The sequence below is a fragment of the Eptatretus burgeri genome, chromosome 6, assembly GCF_056783735.1.
Source record: "Eptatretus burgeri isolate ZD-2024b chromosome 6, Ebu_testis_v1, whole genome shotgun sequence".
Classification (NCBI taxonomy): domain Eukaryota; kingdom Metazoa; phylum Chordata; class Myxini; order Myxiniformes; family Myxinidae; genus Eptatretus; species Eptatretus burgeri.
This window is the reverse complement of record NC_140966.1, coordinates 46,900,435-46,919,441: the sequence shown is the minus strand read 5'-3', so window position 1 is coordinate 46,919,441 and position 19,007 is coordinate 46,900,435. Positions and strand designations below refer to the sequence as shown.

Here is a 19,007-nt window from a genome sequence, read left to right as displayed (position 1 = left end):
AAAAAATCAGCTTGTTACCAAAAATGTCCAGGTTAAACCCTAATGCTCTTGGACTATGGAGGAAATGGGGTTTGGTCAGTGAAAGTAGGTTAGATCAGGAATGGTGATAAGAGAATCCATGATGTGGCAATGTGCAGTAGTCATGAAAGACTCGTGAGAGCAGTAGGAAACTGCAGACATGTCAGTTACACTGACGAGAAAAAAGTAGAATGAATGAAGGAAGGAAGACTGACATCGAGCTTTGATTGGAGGGGGGGAGGGTATCCAGGTGTGGTTTCTTTTTTTTATTTTTTTGTTTACCTTGTTGAGGCTCAAATGAGACCTAACACACAACGCACAGCGAGGGGGGCATGAGACAAGAGGGGCGGGAGTGGGAAGGACAAAACAGTGGGGAAGAGAGACATTAAGAGATCTGTGGAAGGGAGAGGGATGGGGTGGGGGGGGGGGGGGAACATGTGGTATACAAGATGGACATTACAGGGACTTTCAAGAAGGAAAGCAGGGAATTTGAAGGAGGTGGGTTTGGGGTGGATTAACGGGGGTAGAAAAGATCGAGGATTTGGATGGGGGATGATAAGAGGTGGTGGTGAACAGCTGTTTTGAAGACCTGGAGGGAAGAAAGGGATTGAACAGAGTGAGGGAGTTTATTCCAAAGGCGGGGAAAAAGAGGAATGAAAGGGTGAAGGTGAGTAGTGATTCGTGATTTTAGTGATTCGTGATTATCACCCTCTCTCTGTGAAGGTGAGTCGTGATTCGGGATTACCAGAAGAGGGTTGTTGGCGGACCTTGAGCGCCCTGCGGAAATATGGTGGGGACAAATCACAGACAGAGCAGGGGGTGGGGGGGTGAGACCGGAGAGGAGATGGTAGAAGATAGAAAGACCACCGACCTGCCTGCGGTGAGAGAATGAGAGGCCCAAAGAGTCAGCCTCATCGCGGGAGATGCCAATGATCCGAAATGCCTTGGTTTCCACAGTGTGAAGCCGAGAAAGGTGGGAGGCAGGAGCACCAGCCCAGCGGGGAGAGCATTACTCCATCAGGCTGCAGAGGAAAGCTTTGTTTGTGGTCAGGAGCTCAGGTGGGCCGAGGAAGGACTTTGCGCAATGGAGGATTCCCAGTCGGCGACTGGCTTTGGAGGCCAGGTTGGAAATGTGGCTTTCCCAGGAAAGATCATGGCAGATAGTGTTACCCAGAAGCTTGAAAGAAAGGAATTCTTCCAGAGCATTGTTGAGAAAGCAGAATGGGGGGGGGGGGGGGGTTCCAAACAGTCCTTTCGGAGAGACAAAGTGAGTGCGAGATTTGACCGGATTGAAAAACATCTTCCACGTGTTGGACCAGTTTGTGATTTTACCAAGATCTGCAGTGAGCGAAGAAGCTGCTGCTTGCCGGTCTGAGAGATGACAGATGGTACAGCAGAGGGTGGAGTCATCAGCAAAGAGATAAAGAGGATTTTCCAGAGAGTCGGAGAGATCATTGATGAAAACAAGAAAAAGAACAGGGCCCAGAACGCTGCCTTGAGGAACTCCATCCTGGACAGGAAGAGGCGATGAAAGAATTCCATTTAGGGCCACACGTTGACTGCGACAGGAAAGGAAGTCTGCGAGCCATGAGTGGAGATGGCCTTGGGTAACATAGGAAGAGAGTTGGGCAGAGAGGGGAGCAGGGCATGGTGCCAGACTATGTCAAAAGCACGCGATATGTCTTGGGATATGGCTCTGATTTCATGTCTGGCATTGAGGACCTCCATCCATTGTTGGGAGAGCAGAAGCAGCATATCCAGGGTAGAATGTGACCTAGTCTGAAACCAAATTGATGATCGGATATCAAGCCATTGGAGAAGAGGAAGGATTTCATGTCTGAAGAGATTATGGATTCCATAACTTTGATAATGATTGGGAGAAGTCTGATTGGTCTGCAGTTGCAGGGACCTGTTTTGCACTTTTTTATGCAGGGCAGTCATGTTTGCTGATTTCCAAGCAGATGGCAGATGACCTTGAGTAAATGAGAGGGTGAATAGAACAGAGAGAGGGTGAGCAAGAGCAGAAGAGCAGGTTTTTGGGACATGTGGGCTGATGCTATCTGGACCGGTTGCAGAATCTGAGTCGAGGTTTGACAGCAAGCTCCCAACCTTGTCAGGAGAAAAGGACACAGAGTCCAGGGACAGTTGTGTGTGACTGGGTAAGGTGGGTACAGAAAGCGATGGGTTTCAGACACAAGATTTTGATGCAAACACCGAGTTTAGGCATTCAGCCTTTTCACGTGTGGTATTTGCAGTACGGCCATTTGAGGTAAGGGAGGGGATGGAGGGGGAACATACACCAGAAACAAATTTGATTAGAGGTCACCAGGATTTGGAGGAGGGAGAGAGGTTCGAGAGTTCAGACTTGACCTTCGAAACACGTTTTCTGACTCTCCTGAGGGTATATACACACTTGTTCCGAGCATTATGAAGGAACTGAGATTCCCCTAAGTTGGGTTTGCTGTCCATGAGGCAAAGGCAAGTTGTTTCAGGACAACTGCCTCGCCACAAGCTTTAGTGAACCAAGGGCAGGAGGAAGGGTCGGATAACTGAAGACAAGGCGATAACTCTGTGCATGAGGGAGAGTTGTTCGTCTTTCAGCTGCTCCCGTTAGGGGTCGCCACAGCGGATCATCTATTATGATCCGCATACTGATTTGGCACAGGTTTTACGCTGGATGCCCTTCCTGACACAACCCTGGTCGCCTCATACGACACAGGGATAAGGATTGGGTTTTGCCATGATTCCCGGCTTCCCTACACCCTCTCATAGCGCGGCCCAGGGCAGAGCTCCCGTCCTCAAGCGATCCTCCAACCCAAGCCTCCGAGTTGCCGGATTACAGGCGCACGTCACTATGCCCGGTCCTGTGCATGAGGGAGAGTAACTTCTTTGAAAGAATTCCCAGGATGAGTTGATGTTGGAGAAAGTAGCAATGGGAGACCAGTCCAGAAGTTTGATGGCTACTTTGAGACCCTGCCAGTTGGCTTGAGTGAAATGCCAGACTTGATGGCACTGAGGTGGTTCTCTAACAGCCAGAGAGATGTCCACTTTGACAAGCACGTGGTCAGAAGAACCAATTGGAGCGGAGGAAGATCAGCAGATATTTTCAGGGAAATTTGTCAAAATCAGATCCAGAAGAGATGGAGTACCATTGGTTGAGATCCTGGTTGGGAAATTGACCGATTGAGTCAGTCCCAATGAGTCGCAGAAAGTTTTTTTTTTTTCTGAAGTGCCATGGCAGGTGAGGGAGGTACCCACACCGAGCCAACTGGCATGCTGACAATTGAAGTCACCACATATGAGGAAGAGAGAGTTTGGATGAGAAGATAGGAGTTGGTCCATGTTTTCGGATAGTGAGGTATAAATGGAGTCATCACTGTTTGGCGGACAGTACAGTACACATATAAACATGTGGGATTGGAGGGGAAGCCGCAGCCAGCGGTGTTCTTGGGGGAGTGAGGGCAGTGCATGGAGTGTGAGGAATAGGGTCTTTGATGAAGAGAGCAAATTCTCCACCAGAATGAGGCTCAGGTTTGTCATACCAGAGGAGGAAATAACCAGGGAGAGATACTTGGGAGTCAGAGATGTCTTGAGGGAGGAATGTTTCTGTTAGGCAGATTATGTCTGGTTTGTCAGTTGCAACCTGTATGGAAAGATCTGTAAGGTTTGAGCGAAGGCCCTGGATATTTGAGGTCCACACTGTTAATGAAGAGGGAGGGGAGGAGGATTTGGGTGCAGGGGATGGGAGGGGAGGACAAGGGAGGAGGGGGGGGGGAGGTAAGGAGAGTTGTTGAAAGAGTGGGGGATTGCAGAATAGCGAGGGGAGGGGGCGGATGAGGAGGAGAAAAGGCTCTGTGGTGCTGGGGAGAGAGGGGGCAGAAGGCAGTTGAGGATTTGAGGAGGTGGAGTGATGAGATGGAGGAGAGAGGGCAGGGGAAGGAGGCAGCTTTGTGGATGTGAGGGGGGGCCAACTTTGAGAAGGGTGAGTGAGGACATGAATGTTGGGAGAAGGGTGAGTGGCGAGAGTTGAGGAAGAAAGATGAGGGGGGGGTTGAGAAAGGTGAGAGGGAGGCTTGGAGGGAGAAGAGTGTGATGTTTGCTTTGAGAGGGAGGGGTGAGAGAGGTGAGTTGGCACTGAAGTTGGAAAAAAAGAATGGTTGATGGAAAGCGAACACTCATAGCAAACGGGGTTTTTATAATTTTTAGGTCAGAGATATAATTAAAGACATTTATTGATGGATGCAATAAAGGATATGATTAAGGACATTAAAGGTCCCCTGACATGCCAAAGTACTGAAATTTCATTTATATATGTCCTGAAGGAGTTTTTCATCGTGATTTCAGATCTGACAATGTTTTTTCACAATACTCATTCTGTAAAATGTAAAATTAAAAAAACAAACGTCTTCCGGAACGCCCCTAAAAGTTCTCCTGAAAGAGACGTAACCCACATGATGTCACGTACAGTATGTCAAAGGCTGCACATAAATTACTCGGGTTGGTGGTCTTCGTGATTCAATTGGCTTCCTGTGTGTTTCCACATTTGATTGGTCGACTCAATCACTTCGTTCATTTCTGCTTTAAAAAAAATCGAACATTTGGTTTTGAATAATGGATGACATGGACTTTCACTTGTCTGGTAACGACAGTGAGTGTGAGAGAAATGAAGGATTTTGGTCTGAATCACATGGAGAATTGTCGGATAACGTAGTCGCGGGAGGTGAAGTTCAGGCAGCTGGAAATGAAATACAGCCTTAGCAGTTCGAGCCCGAAGCAGGACAAGCAGAGAAAAATGGCGATGAAATTCCCGGAGTTAATTATGATCGGGAGGACATCGAAGGAAGACTCGGAAATAACAACTGGTTAGACTAAATCCTCTTCGTAATTCAATAATGTAAATTCGACTTGCATACTGCTCGATATCAGAAATATTTTAGTGACGTGACGTGAACAGCGCAGCGGACATGTTTCTCCGCGGCGAATTAATCACAAACAAGGCCAGCCCGTGTCATCGGCCGTGTCTCTCCGCGCATAAAACGAAGCAACCTCACTGTCCGGATACGATGAAAACTTGTGTGCAGAACACACCTTGCGACACAATTGTCTCGAGTAGTCCGATAAATCTGACGTTCTGTTGCATTTCTATTTATTTTATTCTTACTGTCGTTATGTAGCACCAGTAGAAAACAATGAAAAAAAGAGAATAATAAAATAAAGCTACAGCACGTCAGATTTATCGGCCTAGTCAGACGGACGACGGATTTATCGGCCGAGTCGGACGGACGACGGATTTATCGGACTCGTCTAGACTAGAGATCTCGAGTTGACAAGTAACTTGTATTAGCATGCACACAATGTATAAGTCAATGCGTAAGAGTCCCGAGGATATGAGGCCGTGTAATAGGACAGATACATTTGTCTTTCATAGTTGTGCAAACATTTTTTTCCCTTTTCTTTTGTTACAGCATTTTGACTGGTGGTGGTGGTGGTCGTATGGCAGCTTAGCTGCTGGGGTAGCTATCATTTATTGAAGCGCGACTGTGTCGCTGATGCAGTGCCCCTCTACCAGTACACACACTGGAACTGGTGCTCATTTTGCCGACCTCGGAAGGATGACAGGCTGAGTCAACCCCCTGGTGTATTAATTCAGCGGCTGACGGGGCTTGAACTCAGGACCCTCGGATCCCAAGCCGCCACCCTAACCACTGAGCCAACACCAGGCTAGCATTTTTGCTAAATGTTAATGAATAGCATGCCAATGGAAGCAGTACCTTCACTTTAGATGTCCATATTCTCCGACGATTGTCATCTTTCGGGAATACATGAAGGCTTACATCGTCTTTGCTTGTATTGCTGCATCCTGCTACGATACATCTTGCAGGCATTTTCGAAAGTACGGCTAAAACTATTTAAAACTTTCGTGAAACAATCACTGGAATTAAGACGATCACAGAGATTGCACTAACATGTGCAAAATGCATTTGTAGGTACTGTATAAGGCGCGCGACGTCTCGACTCGAGTCAATCCACTCTGTGCGAGTTACTGTTTGTGACGTCACGTAGAGATTCGCTGAAGTCCATTTTTTTAGGGGCGGGGCATAGCAAGTTGTGAATAGCTCCAGAAATGATCGAAATATTGCTGTAATTATCCCATTTTTGATTAAAAAAAACATGGGTGATTTCTTCACCAGGAAGGTCAAGTTAATTTATAAATAACAAGTTTATTTTGCATATCAGGGGACCTTTAAGAGAATGCAAAGATGAAATGTTGTAACAGTTGGATTTTTTCGGCAAGGTATGAAGGAAAGGTCGAATTAAGAGCAATCTATTGAGATAGAAAATGAGTATTGCATTATGATACAGTAATGAGAACCACACGTGTGAAATAGAAAAAGAGTAGTGCATTATGATGCATTAATGAGTACCACACGTGTGAAAGGGGAAGATGAAGCATTATAAGAGATCGTTTTTATTATTATTATTATTATTTTTTTTTTGAGAGAGTTTTCATCAAATTCGGTCATGGAAATGTAGAAAAAAATTGACGTGAATGGTTAATTTGGATCGCTAAACACAGAGGGTGGAAACAGATCACGTGGTTACGGCTGAAGCACGTGGTTATGGGAGGTGTGTTGTCAAAAGTGAATTTATTTATCTATTTATTTTAAATAAGGATTGCGTAACATTTAGAAAAGGGATGGTTGAAGTAAAATCGTGGAGGTGCAAGGTGAATTTGGAATGGTAAATGCAGAGTGAAACTGCTGGGTCAATGGAAAAGTATCAGGAAGGGTAGAGAGACACATGGTCACAGAAGGTGTATCAATGGAAAGGATACAAGGAAGATTATTATTTTTTGATGGATTTTTGTAGAATAGGCAAGATTCTGGAATGGAAGGTTGTAGGAAGAAATCGTGAAGATAATGGTGAGAATGGGTCAGCTCAAGTAGAATAAAGATGGTGTGCCAGCAGAAAGAGGAAGAAGAAGAAGAAGAAGAAGGATCAAGACTCTGGGTATGCAGGGAGAAAGGTAGTTTTTTTTCTTTTAAATTTAAAACAAGAAACAGAGTGTTTAATTGGGAGGGATGGGGGCGTTGGGAAAGTGGGTAAAATCGGAATTGAAGGTAATATGGAGAGAATACAAATAAAAACGATTGTACACCTCGAGGGGAAGGATGGGTAGGCCTCAAGGAACCCAGTAAGTCAAGGTCCACGAAAACTCACAAAATAGCACGATTTTTGGAAAAAACTGAAGTCCGAACACACAGTACCATGTAGGTGAGAAAATAAACAGTTGAAACGGGACAAATAACGACTGGAAACTTAACTTTGAGAAAGTCAGCAGAGACCCCTGAGAAAACCTGCCGTTGCTGCAAACCCAGAACCAGAAGCCTTTGAAATACCGCCTGAGATTGCTTGTGTTCTTCCATGTCTGATAGATTATGTATGCGCATTACTGTGCAAAAGTCTTAGACCACCTTGAAAAAAAAAACATTATTGTCACTGGCATATTTTGACAAATAGAACGTGTTATAATGATCATGTTTCATAAAAGAAACTCTCTCCCTCATCCTTGCCGAAAGTTAAAATAAAAATCTTGTTTTGTCAATTTTATTTTCTGTCATGGTAAGTTTCTAATTACCAGGACTCCTTTGCATAGCTCAAGAGATCTGAAATATTTTCAAATCAACAACACGAGCCTTCATCAGCAAGACTGTTACTTCATTCTTCATTCTGAAGTGTTTTGGTTTTCTTTCATGTCAACGATTATAATCGTTTGAACGACCGAAAGTTTCTTTCATGTCAACGACCGAAAGATAATTATCGACATATGAAGAAAAAGATGGAACAGTAAGACAATTCAACCAGTCACAGAGCATAATAATAAAATAGTTTGCATTATCTTCCTTGAAGGATTACAATGTCCTGATGTTTCAGGCTTTACCCTTCATCAGAGCAAAAGATGACTCTTTCTCTTCGACTGAAGGAAAGCCCAAAATGAAACCACCTTTCAATCGCCATGCTCTTTTGCTCCGAGGAAATGTAAAGCCCGAAACGTCGGCATATTGTAATCCTTCACCGCGGATAACTCTAATCATCTATATGTCGAACTAGCAAAGGTACCCGGTGTTACCTGAACGGCCTGAGTTAAAAACACACCAATTGTCTCAATCACCCTAGATCATCACGTCGTGATTAAATGAGATATTTGAAAACTGTTTTGTTGTCAGACAATCAGAATGCACTCTTTAAACAACTATTTAAGTATACGAATCAAAATGGCTTGTTTAAAAAATTTTGCAGTGGGTATATTTGGAGAAGTTAGCTAAAGTTGTAACCTTTGTTTCTACACGATCTTTTTTCACCCTTGAGAGTTATGTTTTTAGAAGAGCGGTAAAATTACCTTTAAATTGATGTATAGGTTGTGTTTGTACTATTTTTTTTTTGGTTTTTGAATGATTAGCAATTGGCGCAATTCAGAGGTCACGTGATTCCTTTGCCGATCGTTGTAACATCTTAATGAAGTTATTTTTCACATCGAACACCATATTTGACGATTGGATCTCACAATCTCACCAAATATATATGGATCTTCCCTCGGAGATGGCGACAGATGGTGGCTCGTGGGTTTATAACATGAATTGTGAGAAAATTACTTAAAAACCCCTAGTACCAGGAAAGTACAGCGTGGTTGAAAAAGTGATCCTATAAAGTTTTGTTGTGATTAGGAGCTCAGAGGGGTATGGGTCACAAACAAACAATGTCTCATTCACTTTTATATAATAGAGAGGCTGATGCTGTCCTGTCTGTCTGTCTGTCTGTCTGTCTGTCCCATCCCGAAACACAGAAATGCTCCTCAGAGAGAAAGAAATATTCAGCAAAAGTTGTTTTAAATTGATCCAAACTTATGGGAATTTTTTTTTTTCAATTGGACCAAAATTTTAACCTGGGCAGGGTATAAGGCAACAGACGGCTGCTTCAATGATAACGAATTTAATTTTTTTTTTTGCTGTTAATAAATATGATGATTTTTGGAATTTCACAATACTTTATACAGTATATTTAATAGGCTAATGCTGTTTGTCCATCCCTCCATCCCATCTCCCACGAAACACAGAAATACTCCTCAAAAACGATAAATTACTTAAAAGTTTCTTCAAATCCACAGCTATGGGAAATTTATAATTAAGCAGTAAAGGCTGCTTCAAATTAATTCAAACTGAGGGGAAAACTGCCTCCATTTGGCTCTTTCAACCAGCGTAAGAATAAAAGGCTTCCTTTCATTTTTATTTTTTTTATTGTGGTATTTTTACCACGGGCTTCCAGCTAGTTTTGTTCATCATGTTTTATTATATTGTGCCTCCAACACAGACCACTAGTTTTGCGCTGGATTTTGCAACTACATTTTGATTCAACCAGTCATAGGTTTTCTTTCTCCATTTCTAACTATTACCACTCTACTGCTCATTGTATTTCCCTCTTGAGCACAGGTAAAATAATGCAAACATTCATGTGGACTTTGAAGTGTTTTCTTGAATTTTCCAGATTGATCTTGTCAATATTAATGATGACAGTTTGAAATACCTTATGAATATTAGGTGGCTTCGACTTCCGCAATTCAAATCTCACCGAGTTGATTTTCTTTGTGATCCCTCTCCTTTCCTTAATGCCAGATGTCTGCATTACATGGTGGTGAATCAGCAGGTGTCCGAGTCTCATTGCAACCATCCTCCATCTCAAACTCTTTCAGCTTTATGAAGAAAGGAGGGAAGGAAGATTTGATGAAAACCACCTGCATTGTAGAGAATGGGGACCTGGAAAATGAACAAGCAAAAAAGGAAGGATATCCATATTTGCAGGACAATCTACAGAATGAGATGAGCCTTCTGTTGCAGAGGGTAATGAGTAAAGGAGAGAAAATAGAGGATGAAGAGGATTACACTTGGAAAGAAGGAGAGGATGTGGTTGAAAATGCAACTGCGGGGTTTCAAGGAGAGTTTGTCAAAACAAACAATGAGAATAGAGAGATTCATTGCATACAGGAGGAAAATGGCACTTTAATAGTGATGGAGACTCCTGTGAAGCGACACGGAGAAACAAAAGATGATGAAAGGGAAGTGAAAGGTGGACAAGAAATTTTGGAAATGGACTGTGAAACAGAAAAGGCCAACTCTATAATAATAGAAAAAGGAGAGCTTCCTGTAGATAATACATCAGGGACATTGAGCTGTGTTGAAATGTCAGGAGCAGAAAATTGTGAAGGTCCTTTCAACGTTCTGTCTCCGAATTCAGCACATGACTTGCCGCCACCACCCCCACCACCAGATCTACTTTTACCTTGCACTTCACCAACATTTCCTCCACCACCACCTCCAGTCTTTTTCCCTTACTGGCTTCCACCAATCAATGTTTCATCAACAAGTGAACGTTGTACTGACAATCATTTTAGTATTAACCTCAAGGGCCTTGACCTTCATGCTGTGTCCCAGTCATATCAGGACCCTTCTACACATGTATTTTCTGAAAGTTTGCAGAAAAAGTCAGGCCATGCCTGTTACCTTGACGTACAATCCACTGTGCCATTTAATGACCATAAGCCATCACACAATGTGCACAAGGCACTCAGGACATGTCGTAATGACTCTGGTTACTCAAGCCTCCAACCAGCGAGGCGGGCAAAAAGGATTACTGGTGAACACGTTTATTTATTAGAAAAGGATTACCATTTGGATCCCCAAAAAGACACAAAAGGGAGAGGAGATGTTCAAGAAGATAGCGAGAATATGAGTGATAAAAATCACGGGACAGATGCAACTGTTGGCAAAATTATGCAAATTAACAATGGTGAAAAGAGAGACTTGATTAAAATCGAAAATGTCAAATTGATGGTGAAACTACAAAGTGATGAAACTTCAGACATTAATTTGAGAGATGAGATGGAGAGAGGCATACAAGGGAATGAAATTGGAAAAGATAATTTGCAAGTGAGACTGATGGAACCACAGAAAAAGGAGACAAAATGCCATTCAAGGGAAGATGAAAATGTGATTGGGCAACAACAGAAAGAAGATTATTTCAGACAAGACGATGCAATATTGAATACACCAATATTGGACCTTGTGAGACAGGACAAAAATAAAATAATGCAGGGATGTGAGCATGGGAACACAGCAGATGTGAAGGATGTCAAAAGAGAAATTGGAAAGAACTTGACAAAAGAAACTCACAAGGAAGGATTGGATATCCGTGGTCAAAGGAAATCTAGTACTGAATCAAACCGAGGACATCTTCAGGAAATGGACAGGGGCCTTCAACAAGATAAATACAGACACAGTGATAACGGGCATAAGTGGATGTTTGACATGAAAAGGAATTGCAAGCAAGAGCCAGACACGGACAGGAGCCGGGGACAGGAGCCGGACAGAGAAAGGAGCAGAGGTCGGGAGCTGAACACAGACAGAATCTGTGGGTGGGAGCCTGGCAAGGACGGTGGCCGAGATCGGGAGCCAGGCGGGGACAGGGGACGGGATGGGGAACCAGGTGGCGTGATGGACTGGGAGCGGGAGCCTGTCAGGGAGTGGGGACGGGATCGGGAGCTTGGCGTGGGCTATGGTCAAGAGCCAACATTGGACGCGTACAGCAGCAGTGGGGCATCATTAGCTTATGGCCGCTGTACCCTTTCAACAGATGGGTGCAGCGACCCAACGTTGAACAGGGCGGGCGGCCGCGAGCCGTTGGACATGGCGGGCGGCCGCGAGCCGACGTTGGACATGGCGGGCGGCCGCGAGCCGACGTTGGACAGGGCGGGCGGCCGCGAGCCGACGTTGGACAGGGCGGGCGGCCGTGAGACGACGTTGGACAGGGCGGGCGGCCGCGAGCCGACGGACAGGGCCGGCGGCCGCGAGCCGATGTTGGACAGGGCGGGCGGCCGCGAGCCGATGTTGGACAGGGCGAGCGGCCGCGAGCCGACGTTGGACAGGGCGGGCGGCCGCGAGCCGACGTTGGACAGGGCGGGCGGCCGCGAGCCGACGTTGGACAGGGCGGGCGGCCGCGAGCCGACGTTGGACAGGGCGGGCGGCCGCGAGCCGACGTTGGACAGGGCGGGCGGCCGCGAGCCGACGTTGGACAGGGCGGGCGGCCGCGAGCCGACGTTGGACAGGGCGGGCGGCCGCGAGCCGACGTTGGACAGGGCGGGCGGCCGCGAGCCGACGTTGGACAGGGCGGGCGGCCGCGAGCCGACGTTGGACAGGGCGGGCGGCCGCGAGCCGACGTTGGACAGGGCGGGCGGCCGCGAGCCGACGTTGGACAGGGTGGGCGGCCGCGAGCCGACGTTGGACAGGGCGGGCGGCCGCGAGCCGACGTTGGACAGAGCGGGCAGCCGCGAGCCGACTTTGGACAGGACAGGCGACCGCGAGCCAAGGGACAGAGCCGAGCGGACATTGGATAGGACCAGGATACGGGATCCGGACAGAGCCAGAGACAGGCACATGCCACATCAGCGGGATCCACACAGGGACAGGCACATGCCGTGGGAGCGGGATCAGCATGGGGACATGTACAAGAATGTGCCACAGGAGCGGAATCCACACAGGAAGATGCCGCAGAATTTCGACAGGGACAGGTATGTGCCACGGGAGTGGCGTCCAGAACGGCATCTGGACAGGGACAGGTTGCATGAGTGGGATCCAGACAGGGACAGGCTGAATGATCCACACAGTGTTCATATTCAAACTGCTACATTCAGAGTAGATGAGGAAAAAACTTTCCATGCAAATACTGAGAGAGTAAAAAAATCAGAAAGATGCAAGTATCTCCCAAAGGAATTTGGAGAAAGAAGTAAGTCTTGTGAAAGAAATTTACAAGAAGATCGGAGGTTTTCCGCTCCATGTAATACTGGAGAAGTATTTGAAATTTCAAAGCAGAAGGGCATTAAACTACATGAACACATTTCAACAAAGCGAGAAGCTGGGATAATGAGCGAGGCCGGAACATTGCGGTCATTAAGAACTCGTGGTCGAGAAAAGAACTTTGTAGACAATCGAGCATTAAAGTGTTCAACATTACCTCGAAATTTGGGCTTGGATGAAGATAAAAAAGCAAAGGAAGGACATAGAAGACGAGCATGGGACATTTTTCAGGAAAGCCATGTCAAATCTGTTGCTTTGCCACAGTCAGTCTTGTCCACAAATTCATCAATTTCTCTTTCTTTTGATTCTGTCGATCCAAGGCCACTGTATAGGGCGTGTTTTGAGTTCAAGGCAAGCCGTTCAAACGAGATTTCTCTGATGCCTGGGCAGAGGGTCATGGTCATCAGGTCTGGTGATGCCAGTGGTAACCCTGCTTGGTGGTTAGTGGAACAGGCACAAGATTGTCAAGGAACTTGCAGCAGAAAGGTAAAGAGAGGATATGTTCCTGCTTCCTATCTGCAGCCAATGGTGTCATAGCATCATGCTTTAATGAGCATGGTGGCTGATGTTGCCTTGCCAACCCTCATTAGATTACTTTATATGCTGATCTTTTTCTTTTCTTTTTCCACAACGTTGTCAACAACTACCTCTAATTATATAGGAATTTATGGAGGTAACTTTCTTTGACTTCCCGAGTGCATCTCGATAGTGGCCAGATTTCCTTTTCTCTTTTGCACCCTTAGGTTCATTGATCATCCTTGCAAATAATTATCAGATGTTGTTGCAGAAATATGTGGGCATACATGTGATTCAGTGACTGTGTACAAGACCAGTTTTCTTTTTTAACTTGCACTCTAACTGCTGAATTTTCTCAAGATACAAGGACATTGTGGTTAGAACGTCCTCTCTGAGTATGGTCGGTCAGCAATTCGATTTTGACCCTGACCAAGTCGTATCACAAGACAATAAAAATGCTACCTGCTGCTTTCTTCCTTGATGCTCAGAATTTGAGTATAGAGCATGGACAACTCCTGTGGATTGGCATCCCATGGGGAGGTGTAGCGATTTCTCCTTAATGATTGCAGAGAAAAGCTTTGTCCTGAGATGGCCTTGCCAACACCCAGAGTACCCTGGGAAGTTACACCACTTCCCTGGAGGCCACTGACTGTATGAAGTCATCGTGTGTGTGTGTGTGTGTGTGTGTGTGTGTGTGTGTGTGTGTGTGTGTGTGTGTGTGTGTGTGTGTGTGTGTGTGTTGTTTTTATTTTTAAACTGAGCCTTAAGACTTTATAAAATCAATAAAAATAAATAAATGAATGGGTAAATGCTTTGGAAGTATTTTCAGGTGCTGTTGACTATCGAGTTGATATGGATCAAATTATGTTCTCTGGAAATTCAGTTCTGCACACATTTGAAGCTTCACCGTGAAGAATGCAGAATAAGTCAGCTTTGTGCTGATCTTTTGAAATGCAAGTGTCAATGTGAATTTCATTTTTTTCGACTACTCGCATTGTGCCATCTTTGCAACGTGGCTTGTTTACATGTCCATATATTTTGATGATTGTATGTACGATATACAATGGTGTGTTGCACTTTTTCTGGGGTTCAAGTCGAAATGTGATTACTTTTTCACTTTTGCAGAATGATTAAAATTTTACCGAACTTAATTTGGTTTGAATTTATTTTTCTGATGCGTTTTGCAGTGGTTAAGGGTCATGTGATGCTGTCAGACCCCGATATTCGGGAGTTCACGGTTTATACACTGTGACCGGCTTCGACATTCACGACCCTGTGCTTCGCGTATTCGCGGTTTTCACGTTGTTTTTTTTCGCATTTTTGTGGGCTTATTCACTGGATTTTTGATTTTTTTCCCCTCATGGTTCATGAACCGCTGGGAACCTATCCCTCCTTTTTCTGTTGAAGCAATGTGCTGACATTTGCAGCATTTTTCAGGAACGTATCCCCTGCGAATAGTGGGATCCGACAGATTTATTATGCACACGATGGAAGTTAAATTGGAAAAAAAATGAATTTGACAAATGTATGGGGAAGTTGGAGGAAGGGCAGGAAAAAGTGAGTTAGTTGAAAAATGGCTTGGCCAATCTCCTCCAAATTTTGCATACATGTTCAGGGTACCCAGGGTTGGGTCATGATTATGAAATTACACCCCCCTCCCCCCTCATGTGGGTAGGGAATGACCAATTTATTTTATCAGTGCATGTGATTTATCCACTGACCCTACCAGAGTGAGGAGGTATTGAGGATAGGGAAATGACTGGAGATATGGCATCGTGCAAATGATTCACGGACACCACATTTCACTCCTGGATGATGGGGTATCGCCAGTAATCAGAAGCGAGTTGAAGGGATGGGTCCTGCAGTCTCGTGTAATAATAATTCCCCTTATTTTGATCAGCCTTCTCTCCACCACAAGTAATTTATAATCTAGTCACTTTAATCTTTCTTGGAAATGGGTCACTGATGCAGGTTAGTGATCCTCAGAGAAGGTAGCACTGGATAATATCACAGATTCAACATGTATTCCACTTTTGCAGTGACAAGAAAAACAACAAAACAAAGTAATGCAAAGTCAATATTTTATTTCAGCTTTGTTCACAGCAACATTGCTGGTTATCAAAATCTAATTCAATACAAATAAAGCCCTCATCACATTAAACAAATGTTTGCTTCACTTTTGAGTTTTCTTTGATCGTAAGTTGGTTTTGCGGCAGTACATATAAAGACAAATCACGCTCGTGTGCATTAGTGCTGCGCACAGTTGAAGGCAGTTCCAGCCGACTCGAGTTCCACAAGCTTCTCGTGTAGGACTTTCCCAATAGGCTCAAACACAGGAATTGGTCAAGCTCTTCCATGAGCCTTTGACACTGGAGGAAAGAAATTGCACTTGTTCTATCTACATACCAACAAATGACCCATAACTTGAGTCTGCATCCATCTAAAGCCGGTATCTCACTGGGCTGCGACAACTCGTGACAAAATGCGAACGGGATTCTCCAAAATGTCTGGAAACGTTCGCGGTGGTTCTCAATTTTCTCGCGTGAGTCGCAGGATGTCGCTCTGGTGTCGCTTGAATTTTGAACATGTTCAAAAAATTCGTGCAACAAATTCTCTCAAAATAGTCAGTCGTCGCGGTTGTCTCGAACCCTTCTCATTTTAGTTTCCGTGAGTCAGAAGGTGCGACAAATGTGAGACAACTTTGTGAGGGATTGGCGACCTATGAAACTAAATTGTGACTGATTGGAGAAAAAAATGAAAATCTGTCCTGGGACCCCTGAGAGCGCGACAAAACTGCGATTCAATAGAGAATATTTTCGGAAGAAATTGCAACATAACTGAGGCACTTTGTGACTAAATTGGACAACCTGTAGTTGAAGATGTGCTCTGCTGCTGTCATTTCTCTCGGAGTGTGGCTTCATCATCCAGCTTCTGAGGGCAAATGCGTCATCACCAACAAGGAAGTAGGGGATATCAGTGTCACCAACTTGCAGGGGTTGACTTGCTGGCAGACCAGCTTTGTCCTGCTCCACAGCATGATACGGTCCACACTCTGAAGATTCCAGCATCAGAGTCAGCACCATAGGCACCCACATCCACATACATAAACTTGTAGTTGGCATCCACCAGGGCCAGCATAATGATGGAGAAGAAGCCTTTGTCGTTGTAGTACAGACTGCCAGAGTGAGGTGGAGCTTGTATACTCACATGCTTGCCATCTATGCAGCCACAGCAGTGATGGAAGTTCCACTTGTCTGAGAATCCCTGAGCCACCTCCTTCCATTCCTCTTCTGTTGTGGGACACTTGAAGGCTGTCTCTTGGTAGTGGTCGTAAATGGCTTGGCACACCTTTGGCACAACAACGACGAGGGTGTTGGGGGCAACCCGGAACCCATAGGCCAGCGACTTGTAAGAATCCCCAGTGGCTAGATACCTTAGAGTGATGGCCAGCTTGAGTCCAGGGGACAGAGGCTTTCTAAAGTTGGTTGTTTTCTTCTCAAGCCTAGGAGTGAGTTCTTCCACCACATGGTTGAACATCTCTGGGTCCATTCTGACAAAGTTCCTGAAGGACTTGACATCCCCCTCTCTAAGGTGCTTCATGAGCTCATACATGCCATACTTGTGTCTCTTCAAGAGCCATTCTCTCACCCAAACACTCTTCTTTCTTCTTTCTCTTCTGGCCCTTCTTTCTCTGGCTTTGGACTTTGCCTTCTTGACCGCAGCAGCAGCAAGGAGACATGCTGCAGCCTTCAGCATGTCGGACTGGTCCTCCTCCAGGTTGAGTTCCTCATCCAGCAGGTTCTGCACTTCTTCACTGCGGTCCATCTCGCTTGATGCCTGATGACAATATGATTGCTGGAAGGGAGAGGCCTCATATATATATATATATATATATATATATATATATATATATATATATATATATATATATATATATATATATATATATATATATATATATATATATATATATATATATATATATATATATATATATATATTTATATATATATATATATATATATATATATATATATATATATATATATATAGTCCCGATTTCTCCATTGTCAAGCACAGCTGTTGTGCGACTGTTGCATGTGCCAAAAAAATCTGTTTTGTCACCTGAACGTCACGCGAATGTCGTGCGACATGTATGCGAACTCCAGGTGAAGTTCATCCCAAATTTCGCTGGGAGTTCGTGGCACATTGGTGCGATATTCGTGAGACATACGCAAATGTGATTTAGTATAAATTCAGTGTGATTCCAAGTGAAAATTATCGCTGTTTTATCGCAATTTTGTGTCTCCAACTCGTCGTGAGCTGTCGCAGCCCAGTGAAATACCGGCTTTAGGGCCCTGTCACACCTTGACGTTTTAGCCAGCAATGGCAACATATAAAAATGTAAAACGTTGGCGTACGCTGAAATTGAGTTTTTTTTTTTTAAGTTTTGGTCGTATTCATAACGTGTTGGTCGTATGCATAACATATTAGTAATGGGCACAGAACGTTTCGTTGTGTTATTGATAACTTTTACCAACGAATGCTTAGCCTGTTGTCAGCGTTCACAACCTATGCCCAACGATAGTTTAACTTAGGCATAGCGCGCTAAACGTATCACCGGCGAACTCGTGGCGTAGCCTGTTAAGAACCTGCCGGACGCCGATTTAAATCATAACCGCCTGAGAATTTGAAGTGTCAACATCGCAGTCACACCTTGACGATTTTGCCAACGTATGCCAGCCTATGAAAAATGTGTCTAAAACGCTAGGCGCACGTCAAATACGGTATAGGTAAGTTGTGTATACGTTAAGAGTAGGCTGGAAAACAATGAAGTACGCTGTCATATTACGTGGTACGTGTAATACGTCATGAAATTTCAAGCATGTTGAAAATTTTACGACGTACTCGGCGTATGGCTAACACATTCCGCATGCGTTGTCATATGTTCCTGGCACGCTCTGTGATCGTTTACACACGACGGACGCACGTTACTTGTAGGTTACTCATAAGTCGAAACACGTCAAGGTAATATTTAACATACCCGCAACCTAATTTTCAACCAATGGGTAACGTCCTTTTAACCTATGAGTAGCGTGCTCTGAACCTATGTTTAACGTGCATTGAACCTATTTGTAACTTGCCTTGAACCAATGACTAGCGTGCTATGAACCTATGAGTAACGTGCGTTTAACCTATGTGTAGCATGCTTTGAACCTCAGTATAACGTGCTTCTAACCTTTGAGTAACATGCTATAAACCTATTTGTAACGTATCTAAAACGCACATTGTCGTATGTAGACGAATTAGATTGACGTCTTCCGGACGACCACAGCACTTACTGAACGCGTTTCTCACTTACATCTACCGTGTAATGGCGTATTGGCAGCATTAAGGGGAATTGGTATCTACAAATGGGCTTCACAAGAGGAACCCATCATTGTTCCATACTCCATGTTGAGTAGATGTCAATGCCAGTAGTATCAATAGTAGTAATACTATTAGTAGTAGTTGGTGTGGGTGACAGTAGTAGTAGTAGTAGTTGTAGTAGTAGCATTGGTAGTAGTA

The 19,007-nt window shown here is 44.6% G+C and overlaps 1 protein-coding gene across 2 annotated transcripts in view; it reads left to right on the top strand.

Moving 5' to 3' along the window:
* Positions 1-14,590, top strand: part of LOC147024696 (uncharacterized) — a 127,941-nt gene extending 113,351 nt beyond the window's left edge. The window contains exons 11-12 of one of the 2 annotated variants that reach the window (XM_085884843.1): positions 9,690-12,685; positions 12,716-14,590. In XM_085884843.1, coding sequence (XP_085740969.1) covers positions 9,690-12,685; positions 12,716-13,460 — 3,741 coding nt within the window. In that variant the 3' untranslated portion in view covers positions 13,461-14,590. Of the gene's footprint in view, positions 1-9,689 lie in introns of both variants that reach the window. The other variant, XM_085884842.1, reaches the window with a different exon arrangement.
* The last annotated feature ends 4,417 nt before the right edge of the window (positions 14,591-19,007 follow it).